Source organism: Pelodiscus sinensis, chromosome 26, assembly GCF_049634645.1.
Source record: "Pelodiscus sinensis isolate JC-2024 chromosome 26, ASM4963464v1, whole genome shotgun sequence".
In the NCBI taxonomy this organism is placed as follows: Eukaryota; Metazoa; Chordata; order Testudines; family Trionychidae; genus Pelodiscus; species Pelodiscus sinensis.
The window spans coordinates 8,083,752-8,098,032 of record NC_134736.1 but is presented as its reverse complement, the minus strand read 5'-3'; the positions used below and the strand labels follow the sequence as shown (position 1 = coordinate 8,098,032).

The 14,281-nt window shown below is 48.3% G+C and overlaps 1 protein-coding gene across 6 annotated transcripts in view; it reads right to left on the bottom strand.

Moving 5' to 3' along the window:
• The window catches only part of NCAM1 (neural cell adhesion molecule 1), a 283,565-nt gene that overhangs the window by 63,547 nt on the left and 205,737 nt on the right, over positions 1-14,281 (bottom strand). For 5 of the 6 annotated variants that reach the window (XM_006111230.4, XM_075909678.1, XM_075909676.1 and 2 more), the window contains exons 9-12: positions 5,626-5,776; positions 4,238-4,422; positions 2,778-2,874; positions 1,766-1,936 (exon numbers count right to left, since the gene is read on the bottom strand). In XM_006111230.4, the coding sequence (XP_006111292.2) occupies positions 1,766-1,936; positions 2,778-2,874; positions 4,238-4,422; positions 5,626-5,776 (604 nt within the window). Of the gene's footprint in view, positions 1-1,765; positions 1,937-2,777; positions 2,875-4,237; positions 4,423-5,625; positions 5,777-11,333; positions 11,364-14,281 lie in introns of all 6 variants that reach the window. The other variant, XM_075909680.1, reaches the window with a different exon arrangement.

Genomic DNA, 14,281 nt, shown 5'->3' with positions numbered 1-14,281 from the left:
TTCACGGCAGCAGCCCCAATCTGCTGGGATGCCCCACGGACAGGGGCTGCTGCTGTGAAGCAGCCTCTGGCCTTGGTGGCCCGGGCTGGCTGCCGACAGAGGCAGTTTCATGGTAGTTTTCCCCGCTCCCTTCCCCGCAGCAGCCTCTGTTGGCGGGGAGTTCCTGCAGACTGTGGCTGCTGCCTCTGTTTCCGAGGCAGCAGTGTGGGGCAGCAGGCAGCCAGTCTGTGCAGGGAGCTGGTTTTTAAAACTGGTGCCCTCTGAAGACTAGCTCCTGCCTGGCATCCCATGCTGCAGCCTCAGACACAGAGGAAGCAGCACAGAGTGGCAAAGGGCTTCCCAGAAGTGGGGCCAGACTGCATTGGCCACTGGCCCCACCCCCGGGGACTATAGAATAGTCGACTAACTGCTAAGAATTCACGTGGTTAGTTGACTATTCTATTACCTGATGGCTACCATCCATTACCGGCACTAGCCAGTGTTAGAGAAAGGGCACTGAGTTAACTGGACCATAGTGATTCCCGTATTCTGAAATAATGTGTTTGAATGAACTATATTGTAGTTCTGAGCCTCCCCACGGAATATCTCTGACAGATAACCTGGAAGGTCCATTAAAAATGTTAAAGCTGAAGTTCATGCCAATGTTTAAAAGGAAGGTTTCTCCTAACAATTCCCAGTATACAGATTGTTTTATGTCTAATGAGTATGTTTCCCTGTACCGGAGGTGACAATAAGTGGATGTAGCCTGGTGCGCAGCTCTGGCAATAATTGGGTGAGCTACGGCAAAAGCCAGCAGGGAGCTATTTAAAGAGCTGGCAGGGACCCGGGTTGCAAAAGGACTGGAAATTTTAAGTTACTTTCACTGCTGCCCTCCATCCAGATTCATCCTGCACAGCTGTTCCTTCCTCTTAAATGAGCTTATTACAAAACCAGGCTGAAGACTCAGGGAAAACTGGATCTGGAGCTCAATTGGGTTTGACTTTAAACTATGTATCAGGTGAAAACAATTCCATTTCTGTTGCTTAGATTGCAGTTAGATGGGCTATGGCTAGAGTACACAGTTTTTTCAAAAAAAAACTTCACCTGTGTCTAGACTGCCATTGCATTTCTTCAAAATTAAATAGAAAGAACACGGTGTTTTTTTCCAACAGAGGTAAACCTCATTTTACGAGGAAGAACGCGTCTTTTCAAAAGAGCTCTTCCGAAAAAAGGCGTTCTTGACCGCAAACAGAGCTTTTTCAAAAGAGAGCATCCAGATTGCCTGGGTGCTCTCTTTCAAAAAAGTGGATCGTTTTTGGAAAGCCTTGTAGCTGTCTAGATGATCTCTTTCGAAAGAGGCTTGTAGTCTATACGTACCCTTAGACTGCAAGCTCTTTGGGGCAGGGACTGTCTTTTCATGTGCGAGCAACAACTAGCATAATGAGTATTGATCCCTGATTGAGGAATCCGGGGGATAATGCAATACATATAAATAATAATACATTTAGAGTCTTTGTTGGCACTATTGTTTTCTTATCCTGTAAGTAGTAAGGCTCTGCACAGATGAGTGGCAGGAACAGAGCCCAGTCACTTGAAAGCATACACTTCATTCCAGTGGGAATGATTTTAGAATCCCATCCACACCTGACCAGAGTGCGGACTTCACATCAGAAGTCCCAGACAGTTTGGGGTGAGTGCTGAAGTTAGAGGAGGGAATGGTCACACTCCAAAGATAAGAAAATGTTGGGATGCGAAGAGGGATTGCAGTATTTTTTTCACACCCTACCTTCTTTGGCATCAAACAACTTGGAATGCCAATCCTCCTCGCCCAGAGCTCTCCACTCTGCCTTGTACTTGAGGATGGGCACCCCACCGGTGGCCTCTGGCTCATCGAACTCCACTTGGGCAGTGCTAGAGTAAGGCTCCACTCTGTCAATGGAAGGAGAGGATGGCGTATCTGGGGGAGGAAGGGAAATGAGTAGTGATGTGGAGAGAGCAGGCAGCACATGTCTATACAGCCGGTACCCTTGGAGAGCAGGTGCCGGTGGCAATCCCAGAAACGTCTCCCTGCATTCTGCCTTGTCTGACCAGGTCCCCACCCAAGCTGGCTACAGGGACTTTTAGGACACAAACAGGTTCTCTGTGAATTTTGGAGCGTTAATTTCCTCCTTCCCATCAAGGACAAGAAACCTGTAGCATCTCCCTCCTGGTCACTTATTTACCCAATGGAGCCTACATGTGGTCATGCATGCAGCCTGCAGGCCATTCTGTTGCTTCAGGCCTTCCTCACGGAACATGTGAATGCACAGCTGGGTAATTCCTAACTGTTTCCATGGCAACAGGGTGAATGAATTATTGAGGGCACGCTGAGTTCAGGACAGCCGGGTCCCTTCCTGCCTGTCTGGCTACCGAGGCAGGCGGAGAAGCCTGGCTGGTGGACATGTGCAGCTTTGGGATTCCTATGAGGCAGCAGGATGTTTTATGGAGGATAGTTTCCTAGGTCTAACCCATATACATGGTCATGCTATTAAAAGCCAGAACCAAAGATTCAGTCACAGCACTGGTGGGTACTGCAAGGTGCAGAAAGGCCGACTCGGGCCAAAAGCAGCTCTCTCCAGAAACAGGGGCAGGAGACAATTCCTGGGCTTGACCCAACTCCAAATTTACGGGCCACCACCTGGCTGCTCCTCTGATGCCCCTCAAGGCAGATGGTTGGAATAGGGCAAATCTTTACCTTCATCACACAGCAAAGTGAACGACTGTGCATCCCACCAGCCCTCTGCCTGTCAACAGCTCACCTGCTTGCACGAGGATGAATTCCGAGGACTCTTGGCCGATGCGGTTCACTGCACTGCAGTTATAAGTCCCGAAGTCGTTTTCAGAATCTGGTGTCACCTGGATGGTTAAGATTGGGGGGGGGGGGGGGGGGGCGGTTATTTAAGGATGGGCTCAGATCTCAAAAATCAATTTGCCCAAGCCCCTTCTGGTTTTACTAAATGGGGATACCAAGATACCATAAAATAAGGATGCTAAACATCAGACATGAGTGTCGGTTGTCCAGTGCCCTGGCATGATAGGCAAGAAGCTGAAGAGAAACCTCTGCTTATGGTCCACGGGCGGCTCAATTTACCGGGGCCACAAGATTTTCTTTAGCTCCTGCCCTGTTATCTACTACTCTCCTGAATCCTCTCTCCATTAATCAAACAGCACAAGGGTGCGCACATGTATCACAGTGAGGGAAGAGAGGCTGCACATCAGGAGTCTCAACAAATACGATGCAGAGATAGAGAGCAAAAGACTGTGTCTTTCCAGGTGTATCATGCTCACGTGTTCCCTCCTGACCAACATTTACACTCCAACCTCTCAGTGGCGTAGTGAGGCGGTGGGGGGAGAGGCTGCCCCCAGGCACCATGCTAGAGGGGCGCCAAGTTAGTTCCCCTCCACTCCCCCTGTCATCCGTCTGCTCGCCTGCTCCTCCTCTGCCCGCTGCCATCAGCTGGATCCTCCTCCATCTCTGCTGGCGGGTTATTGTGTGCGGGGGTCTGGTTCCAAACTGAAGGGGGTGGGGGAAGACGCAGTACAAGCTCCTCCTCCCTCCTCCCAGGGTTGGGCTCAGCCGTGTGCCAGGCTCAGGGCCCAGCCACATGGCCGGGAGGGGGTGGGGCGTGGAGAGATGCAAATTTTGCCTTTGTCCCTGGGCGCATAACACCCTCAGTACACCTCTGCAACCCGTTCGGGGTGAGGAACATGCCTCTTCATAGCCTGTAGCTGAGCATTCTTCTGATCATTAGCTAGCAATCCATTCTCTGGCCCTTGACTGGCATGCACAGAGGAGAAGAGAGAGTCTCATTTCTAGCCTGCCTCTTGGCACAATGTGTGCTGCCCCTGCTCCTGCCATGGGCCAGACCTTAACTTCTTGCCACAGGAGGCTGGAAATGCTTCTTTCCTATTTACAGACCAGTTCGCAACAGACCCACGGAGTGACAGAGAGCTCCCACTGGGGCTTTCGGCGCCACTAACATTCATCTACCACCAGGGGCGGCCCGAGGTGGGCTGCAGCAGCTGGCGCCCCAGGCGTAATGCGTGATGGATGCTCCCGCAACCACAGCCCTCAATGGCGTGATGCCATCCCTGGGTGTCCATTTAAAACGGCGCCCTAGGTGACGGCTTAGTCGGCCTATACGCACAGGCCGTCCCTGTCTACCACCCATGAAGGCTGCACGTTCCTAACCCCTCCCCGAGAGACCCCCTTCCTCACCTCCAGGTAGCTGGCTGATGGGGTGTTGTAGATCTTGATGTTACTGTTGTTGGAGCTTGGGAGTAGCTGCCCATCCCGGAACCAGGAGATGACAGCCGCGGGGTAAGCAGACACCAAACATGTGATGTTCACTTGATTCCCCTCCCAGGTGTAGACTACCACGGAGCCCTGGAGCTTGGGGGCATCTGGGAACAAAGACAACATCCTCTGAGGCAACTGGAGAAATCAAGGCCCTTCCGCACCAGCCCACCCCACCCACCTAGGGATCGGGGGTTCTGTACTGCATTAAGCCTGGTGCCTGACCCCCCCCCCACTCCTTGGCAGGGGAAGGGAGGGCTGTGGGGGCAGGGGTGTCATGGGCACGGAGTGCTTCAGAGGGGCAGCGGGCATTTCTCCCTCGGCAGCATGCTCGGGGCCTGTGGGCCTGGGTGGGCTAAGCTCCTGGGGGGAAGCGGAGCTGGCAGCGCATCTTGTGTCCCACACTGTCTGAGTGCTCAGAGCGCACTGGGGGACGCGCTACAAAGGGGACGATACCGTGGACCGGGGGATGTTGAGCTGAGGGCTCCTCAAGTCCCTCCAGGCCTGAGAGAGGCCATTCAGACACAGAGCTGGGGGAAGGTTTGGAACAGCAGCTCCTGCCGGGCCCATCCAGCGCATGAGGACTGAGAAAGATCCGGCCTCCCAGCTCCACATTCAGGAGGCACAAGCCTGGCCCACGCCACCAGAGGGCGTAAACCGGGGGGTGGGGAACCGTTTATGGGTTGGGGGTTGCTGATCCACAGAAAAATCAGTTGGAGGCCGCACACAAGTAAGAAGCCCTTGACTTAGGAGGAGAAACACTCCCCACACACCAGAGCCGAGAGGGGCCCAGACTAGGAGATTTTGTGCGCTCCAGCCCTGTGGGTGGCTGGCAGGGGAGCTGGAATGCCAGCAGGAGCTCCCTAATAGTGAGCCTCGAGGGCCAGATCCAGGCAAGCCAGAGGCTGCATCCGGCCCCTGGGCCTGAGGTTTCCCACCCCTGGTGTAAACGGATGTAGCTCAGGACCCGCACTGGAGTGATGCTGATTTACACCAGCTGAAGACACAAGGTCAATCGTTTGCACAAACAGAACTGTTTGTTGACCCTGCTTTGTCTTTCTAAATGGCCATAGGATTGGTTCTTCTCCCCCGAAACTGATTCTGGACGGTGCTGACTTCCATGACTTTTGCTGAAACAGAACAGGGCTCCCTGCTGCGTCACGAGCATCAGCCTTGAGAGACCAGGTCCTGCAGCCACCCGAGGCTCTCCCGAGCATCCTGAGGGGGAAAGGATCCCAGCTGCGTGCACCCAAACTCAGGGGGACACTTCACGATACCGCTCCTGCTGAAGACAAGAGCCCCTTTCTTACACTGCACTTCAAGGTACATGGCCTGGGAGTCTTGACCGATGGTGTTGCTAGCTGTGCAGACGTATTCTCCAGCATCTGTGTACTGAATGTCCTTGAGTGTCAGGGAAGACACTCGTGCGTGGGTGCGCACCACTATTCGCCCATCCAGGGTCTAGTCAGAAAGGAAGACAGAGTGAAAGACTGAGCCATCTGGGGCAGAGAGAGTGCAACGAGGCTGGGCCGCTGCGGCACCAGGTTTTAATCCGGGTCTATTCCCCATAAACTCTTCCCCCACCCCTCAATGCTCAGTACTTTAGAATGAACCCCCCAGCAAGCAGCTTAGAACTGTATCTCCTTGCTGCTGCAACCGCAAAGCACCAAAGAAGTGGCAGAGGAGTTACCTGTCCTATACTGGAACATGTGAAAAGGCATCTGGGTGAGAACAGTGGTGTCTCCTGTTGAGTCAGGCTCCTTGGCTGTGTCTACACTGGCCACTTATTCCGGAAAATCAGCCGCTTTTCCAGAATAACTTGCCAGCTGTCTACACTGGCCCCTCGAATTTCCGGAAAAGCACTGACGATCTACTGTAAAATCATCAGTGCTTTTCCGGAAAAACTATGCTGCTACCGGTCGGGCAAAAGTCCTTTTCCGTAAAACTGTTCCGGAAAAGGGCCAGTGTAGACAGCACAGATTTCTTTTCCGCAAAAAAGCCCCGATCGTGAAAATGACGATTGGGGCTTTTTTGCGGAAAAGCACGTCTACGTTGGCACGGACGCTTTTCCGGAAAAAGTGCTTTTCCGGAAAAGCATCCTGCCAATGTAGACGCGCTTTTTCCGGAAATACTTATAACGGAAAACTGTTCCGTTTTAAGCATTTCCGGAAAATCATGCCAGTGTAGACGTAGCCCTTGTATGTAGAGTTACAATGCGAGGCTGGGCGGGCTATTAGCTAAGGGATTTCGCACTGTACAGGTTGAACCTCTGTAATCCAGGACTCCTGGCCCGGCAGATCACAGACGCTCCTGTAACAGAGCTATGGTGGCTGGGAGTCCAGTGATGGTGGGGAGGAGTAGCCAGGGCTAGGAGTGTAGCCAAGCCAGGAGTCCTGACAGGGCTGGAAGCGCAGCTGGGCCTGTGGCTAGGAGCCTGTCAGTGCCAGGAGTGTAGCTGGGCAAATGGCAGTGCAGCTGGCGGCCAGGAGCCCTGCTGGAGCCAGAAGCACAGGGGGGCTGCGGCAGAGGGGTCAGTGGCAAGAGGGGCTGGGGACCAGGAGCAGAATCGGGGACCAGGAGTGGGGCTGATGGCTGGGAGAGGAGCACTGACCTCCCCATGTCTGGCAAACTCCCTGGTTCGGGACCACTCAGGTCCCGTGGGTGTTCCAACTTGTACTGCAGTCTTGCAGAAATCTGCGATTACTGTATCTATTGTTTTATGCCACAGTGACTCTACTGATCTCATTAGAGTCATTCTGAATTCACATCAGTGTAATGAAGCACAGAACCGGAGGCCATGCAGTGTGAAAATTCAGTGCTCCTGTCTGAACATGGCGCCGAACAGTGCAAGATTTGTACAAAGGATGGGAAAATATATGACCCTTGGAATACCCTTGCTTGAAGTTTTCATAGGATCTGTGATCGTAAAACAAGTTCTAAAATGAGGTGACTGGCTGAAATCCAATTTAGGAACTGCTCTTACATTTTGTGGTGGGAGAGGTCCAGGTTGGATATTAGGAAAAACTATTTCCCTAGGAGGGTGGTGAAGCGCTGGGATGGGTTACCTAGGGAAGTAGTGGAGTCTCCATCCCTAGAGGTGTTTAAGTCTTGGCTTGACAAAGCCCTGGCCGGGTTGATTTAGTTGAGATTGGTCCTGCCTAGAGCAGGGGGCTGGACTTGATGACCTTCTGAGGTCTCTTCCAGCTCTATGGTTCTATGATTCTATGAAATTAAATAAAGGAGTGAATTTAAAAGGGATTTTAATCTGTGAGGACACTCATTCAGAATTAAAGTGGTCTTCATGTGTTTACCTTAATTCACTTTTGGAAGTAACTGGCCAAATGGATCAACTGGCAAGCAAGAAACACAGCACGGTAAAAGTCTAGGTCTGTTGATGACAGCCCAGAAGATTTTACACTTTGTGATGATCTTTTCCCTATTCTTCCTAGATCCAGAATGCCACACACAATCCAGCACTAGGTGACTGATCAGAACTCAATTTACATATAATGCTAATATGAGGCTGGGCATTCTGGTGCAAAATATTGTACAATGATTTCTTTTTTAAATGCATAAGAGGGTCAGGGAAAATGAGGGAACCGAGAAGAATCCAAAGAAAGAGCTGAGGCTTTCAGCTCCCTGAAATGAAAGCAAATGGATCAGCGAAGCTTGGCCAAACAAATTAATATTTACCACCGAGAATGAAACGAGACGGTTGTGTGAAGGCAAAGCTGGTGAAATGTGTTGGAACCTAGAAGCCACTGTGAACACGGGCACTGGACTAAGGACTGAGGGAGCTAGGTTTATTTCTGGCTTTGCTATGGACTTTATGTGTGACCTTGCACATATCTCTACCCCCGCTTTGTACTTATCATTAATAATGATACTCGCCTCCTCTGCACTACACTTTGAGATCCACGTATGAGAAGTGTGACAAATGACTTAGGTATTATTTATTCACTGATAAACAGGACGTGCAGTGCAGTGAAAGCATCCTACGTGCACACAGCTCCTAATGTCCATCCAAGTCAACATTGGGGCCTTGCTCTTGGGAGTCAGATGAGTTTGGCTATTGTGGACTATGAATTCTCATCAGATACCATGGCACTGTAACAATGTGGCATGCAGGTGGGGGAGGTCAAATCCTCTAATGCAGGGGTTCTCAAGTTTTGTGATACCGTAACCCCACTGTAAGTTGCTCACGACCCCCCGGGGGGTCGGGACCCACAGTTTGAGAAACAGCATAAACCAGCCCGGGACCTTCACCCTTTCTGTGGAGGTCTGCTAGTATGGACATCCACCGGGGCTAGTCACATTTGTAGTTTGCTGTTCAAACAAACAGCGCAGAAAACAACTTCCAATGGAAACTGGATTGAAGCCTACAGGCTATATCTATGAGATGGCGACTATGGGTGTGTCTAGACTACATGCCTCCTTCGACGGAGGCATGTAGATTAGCCAGATCGGAAGAGGGAAATGAAGCCGCGATTAAAATAATCGCGGCTTCATTTAAATTTAAATGGCTGCCCCGATCTGCCGATCAGCTGTTTGTCGGCAGATCGGGGCAGTCTGGACGCGACGCGCCGACAAAGAAGCCTTTCTTCATCGGCACAGGTAAACCTGGTTTCACGAGGCTTACCTGTGCCGATGAAGAAAGGCTTCTTTGTCGGCGCGTCGCGTCCAGACTGCCCCGATCTGCCGACAAACAGCTGATCGGCAGATCGGGGCAGCCATTTAAATTTAAATGAAGCCGCGATTATTTTAATCGCGGCTTCATTTCCCTCTTCCGATCTGGCTAATCTACATGCCTCCGTCGAAGGAGGCAGGTAGTCTAGACACACCCTATTTCTGGTCACTGCTGACCCGGGTTAGATTGTAACTTATGAGTCTTTCATAGCTCTCCTTATCCAGAGTCCCATTACCCAGAGTCTCTAGTTTAAAGGGGTCTTTTCAAAAGTTAATTTTCAGTTAGATTAGGTATCCTGGGATGCAAAGGCTAGTGGCTTTTGCTAAGGCAGAAGGATACAATACAACTCCCACCTGTGACCACTATGAACTTCTGTATGGTGAGCTAGGGGATTTTCTTACTCTGAATTCTGTCAGTGCAGCATGGTTTGGTCATTCACAGGGTATTAGATGCTATCACAAGAGCTGGCCTGGTTTTCAATACTCCAGAGCCAAAGGGACACCTCCTCCTATGTCACTGTGAGTAAGAAAAGCCTCAGGATGTAAGGTACAACACACACCCACCCCAAAAAAACCCCACTGCTTCTCACACACAGTGGCATCATTAGCAAAGTAACAAGCACCACTAGGCAGAGGCACCCTGAAATGTTGAACACAGTTGGAAAAATTCAAAGGAAGGAGATGAGGGAGCCATCCTAGCTCTGTGCTTTCATTATCCCAGTGGGAGTGCACTTAACTGGGAATTAGCACTGCCTTTCACAGATACCAGCAAGGCACCATTAATTTGGGACGTGATTGTATTGGAGTGGAATGTTTCAGATAAGTCTTGTTCACAACTTAAGTCTTAATAAGATTATCTGTTCCTCCTGTAACTGAGCATTTAGAATCTGTTGGTGATAATACCACCCTCTTTTGGTTCCTATCTGCTGCTAACTTCTGACTTTCTCCCTTTCCCCAGTACATTCAGGGCTGGAATGGTGAGGATTTATAGGGCTATGCGGAATGACAGCATAGCTGATCAGAGTTCAGAAGCACACGTCGCTAACAGCTGTTCCCCCTCCAAAGTATCTTAAGCAAGGGAAGAGTTTAATGCAATAAAGCATCTTTCACAGAACCCCCACTCAACAATTTTAGCAGTAAGGAAGAAAAATGATTTCATACCAAGTAAGCTTAGTAGCATTACTTTTGAAATTAAAAAGGCATGAGATACACAGCACTATGTATTAGAGAATATACAATTATAATATGAATTAACCAAGGCCTCAGACCTGAAACAACTGACATTTGAAATTCTCCAGGAGAAGCAAGCATGAATATTAAACACCTCCATTTTCCATGTTCATGGTCCTCCAAAATACTACTTCAGAACAGGACTAGGTGTGTTTCCATCATCTTCACCTGAAGTAAGTGTCTGATGGGCTTGGATAACAGCTGAACCTCGCCTAAACCACATCACCCTTTCTGCTCCCTACTGGATTCAGATAAACAGGCAACCAAAGAATACAGAAGGCAAACACCATGCTCTAACCACCAGTGTTGTTCCACAGACAAGCCCCTGCCATTTGCTTGGGAATTAGTTCCCCGGGCATATTTGGAAGCAAGAAGTCTCTGTACAAATAATGAATATGTAAAAATAGAATATTTTAAATTCACATAATTTCATGTGAAAAATATCAAATGATCTGCCCCAAATTGTGTTGTATTTAAATGCATTTAATTTCTCCCCCCAACTTCCTCTCCCCCGCCCCGAAAACGCCCCAGAGAGAGAATACAGTAAATTTAGTAATGGAGAACATTTCCTGGAGAAACACAGCCTGGAGGCATGTAATTGCATTGCTTTTGAGATGGAATGTGATGCAATTGTTCTTTATGAGAAGATTGAACCTAATGAGAGCAATGAGCAAACAGGTGAGTTGGGCTGGAGTGGAGACAGCCAGGTTCTGAGTGGGAAGTTACTTTCCCAAGCCACATGGAAGGGAAAGGCTCATAATTCCAGCTAAGCGCCCCCTCTAGAGTGGCAATTTGGTTAACTGGCTTTTGTCTATTTGATTTCACATCCACTGAAAATTACAGCCTGGTTTTTTTAAATGGGAAGCAGGATTCTCACACGTGACTTCTGCCAGTTCCTGACACAGCTTGTTTGCTCATCCAGAAATGCATCGCTATAAGCCAAGCAACTTCTACCACTATCAGCTGATCTTTTATCTTTTTTAAAATACAGTTAAATTATTAATACTGATTTAGTCGGCTTGGTTACTGTACTAGTGGTGTGTTAATTTGTAATACTTTAAAAATCCTAAAGAAATTGGCTATTGCTCTGGTAATTTTATACCTCTTCCTTCTCGGGCCGAGTCCACGAAGCCTGGAAAAAACAGATATAAAACACAACAACACAGAAAAAAAGCAATAAAAGTTAAGTGTTGTGTTGAGGTAACATACTGTATGCATCACACTGCATTCTGTGCACATGCAGGCTCTAATTTAGATCACTTCTGAGAAGTCGGGGGGGGGGGGGGGCAGATGAGGTGGGAAATAGCAATGATATTTCCATTTCCCAATATAACTTCAATTAGGATTTGCATTCAGCATTTGAATTTTTTGAAACTGATTTTAAGATGAATAATTAATCAAAAGCTAATGATAGTTGAAGACTTTGTGCTTCTGCTCTTGCACATTAAGCAACTGTATATTTTACTCTGCTACATCTCACCACTTCTATAAACATGTCCCAGCAGTGCTATGGAAACAACTCTGATGACCCAGGTCACTCAGTGCAAAGATATTTATAGAACTGGTTTCCTAACGCTGATTTTGTTGGTTGCACAGATACACTGGTTATTAATGCTTGCAATATTAATACCGTCATGCATTTGTACCATTTTTACATGCATGCTGTGTCTGGAAGAAGAGTTCTCATATTACACAGCTGAGGAAAAATGTGAACTCCAGAATCAAACAACAAGACAACAGCAATGAACTCTTAACTCCACTAGGTAATTCTTCAGCTAGCAGTGTGCTTAGGGATGCTCTCAATCCTTACTGGAGGTGTAAAAAACAAATAGCAGGCACTCTCCCCAAACATGCATTAGCCCTATCAACAAAGGTACATTTCAGAGCGAGCCATCAGTAGCATAGGCCATAAAGCACCCCGTTCAGGAAGACCAGAGATTTTGGGGTTCACTTTATCCAGCCATCTGTTTCATTTGCAGTTTAACCTGCTTCCATTCAGGAGTCAAAAATCACCTGCTAATATCACAGCTGTGAGAGTGTTACATAGCGTAGGACCCAAAGGCATGACTGTCGCTGACAGTTGGATGGTAGCGGTGTACACAAAGAACAGGAGACGGCAGAGACAGAGATGGACGTTCAGGAAATGAGGATGGGAAATACACCGCTGTTTCCAAAAAGCTTTCCGTGAAATAAATGTGACCAGTAAACAAACTGAGACTGAAGGGCTAACATACAGTACAGACTTGCCTGATTTTCCATTCCCTCCTGTTAACTCATCAATTTCTGCACTAGTTGGAACTTCTGCATTTTGCTTCCAGACCCGAACATTTATATTTATCTGTATCCCAGCCACGCTCAGGTTCCTTGGAAGCCTAACAAGCCAGTTGTGCTTGTTACATCCTTGCTGAATATGTCTGGATTTACTGTGGCTGCTCCACAGAACGTTTATGCGATTTCCGTAGCTTGTTCCTTCACCCCAGAACACTCATTAGTTTGAAATCCCATTATAACAGGTTGCAGAGCTCACATATAAAATGCCTAGAGTTTTTCAGTCTGACATCATCCTAAGCCTTTTCCTGTGGCTTTATGCCAGTGCATTGCTTCACTGGCATTCTAGGCTACTGCACTTTGTGTCAGTGCATGGATCTCATTGCAGTCATGAGCTAATCTCTCTCCAACTGCTTTCACCTGAGGATGAAGGTTTTAATGAATCCAATTTGGGATGGGAAGGCCAATGCACCTGATACATCTGACATCTTCAGCAAGTGGTTAAAAGCAATTGTCTATCTTTCCCCTTGACTGGTTTTCAGTTCCTGCAAAGTTTGCAGGCAGATACAGGCGAGAACCCAGTTATTTTTCTCCAAGATTGTTGGCCTATTTCTGTGCAGCAGCCTTTTATACCCTCTGGGGATGGTAGCAGTTCAAAATTAACTAGCGTTGTAAATCTCAATCTTGGAGAGTTTCATGCTGACTGCCCAATTCCCCCAAAGACCAGGGGAAAGGGAAGCCTACATCTATGCTGCACTGGAGCAAAGGCGATCACAAGTTAAATAAGTTCTTAAGAAGTAGCTCCATTCTCATTGCATTCAAGCAATTAAACGGGAGCAACATAGAAAATAAGGGGTTCCCAGGAGAATTTAATGGAATGAACCCACATAATACATTCAAAATCATCCATACATTAATGTAATTAACAGCGGGGACACATTCCAAATCAAGTATGGAAATCCCATGCTGAAGGGGCACCACGTGCTTGAGAATCAGCCAAACCAGGGGTGGCCAACCCGCGGCTCGTGAGCTGCATGCAGCTCTTCTCCCCCAAAAGTGCGGCTTGCAAAGCCACTCCTGCGCCTCCCCCAAAGGGTCCCCGCTCCCAGCTCCTCCCCATGCTCGTAGCGATTCAAAATGGTACCCAAGATGGCGGCCATTGAAGGGAGTCTGATATGGCTAAAAAGCCTAAGCTTGTTTCTTAAAGGGGCAGCTGCCTCTTTTTTTCCCCTCAACAATTCAGGTGTGGCTCTTCACATTTTTTCCGCCGCTGTTTTGGCTCTCTTTGTAAAGTGGGTTGGCCACCCCTGAGCCAAACGAAGATTCTTGCCCTATTAAGAACAGCACCATGAGTAAAATTAAGGGCTAGATCCTTAGTATCTTGGCATAGCTCTACTGAAGTAAACGCAGCAGTACTGATTTACACCAGCAGAGAATCTAGTCCATTTTTTTAAATATTCTATTTCTATTTATTTACTTCCTGCATTTCACTCAGCCTGGGCCATAGAAAAGAACCGGTCACCCTTATCCACTATTTCAAAATGCTGCAGAGAGAAATGCTGAAATTCCAACAAACAACACATTCTGTTCCCACTGAAAGTCTTTTCAATTAATTTCATTAATATATCCCCAGATATTAACCAAAATGGGTTATTTTTAAGAAAATAAAAACAATTTGGGGTCTCAGCTACCCTGAAGCACTGATCATGCCAACAAAGTCCTGAAACACGGGGAGACGGAGGTGCTGGCAAATTCTTAGAGTAGCACCGATACACCTGTGCA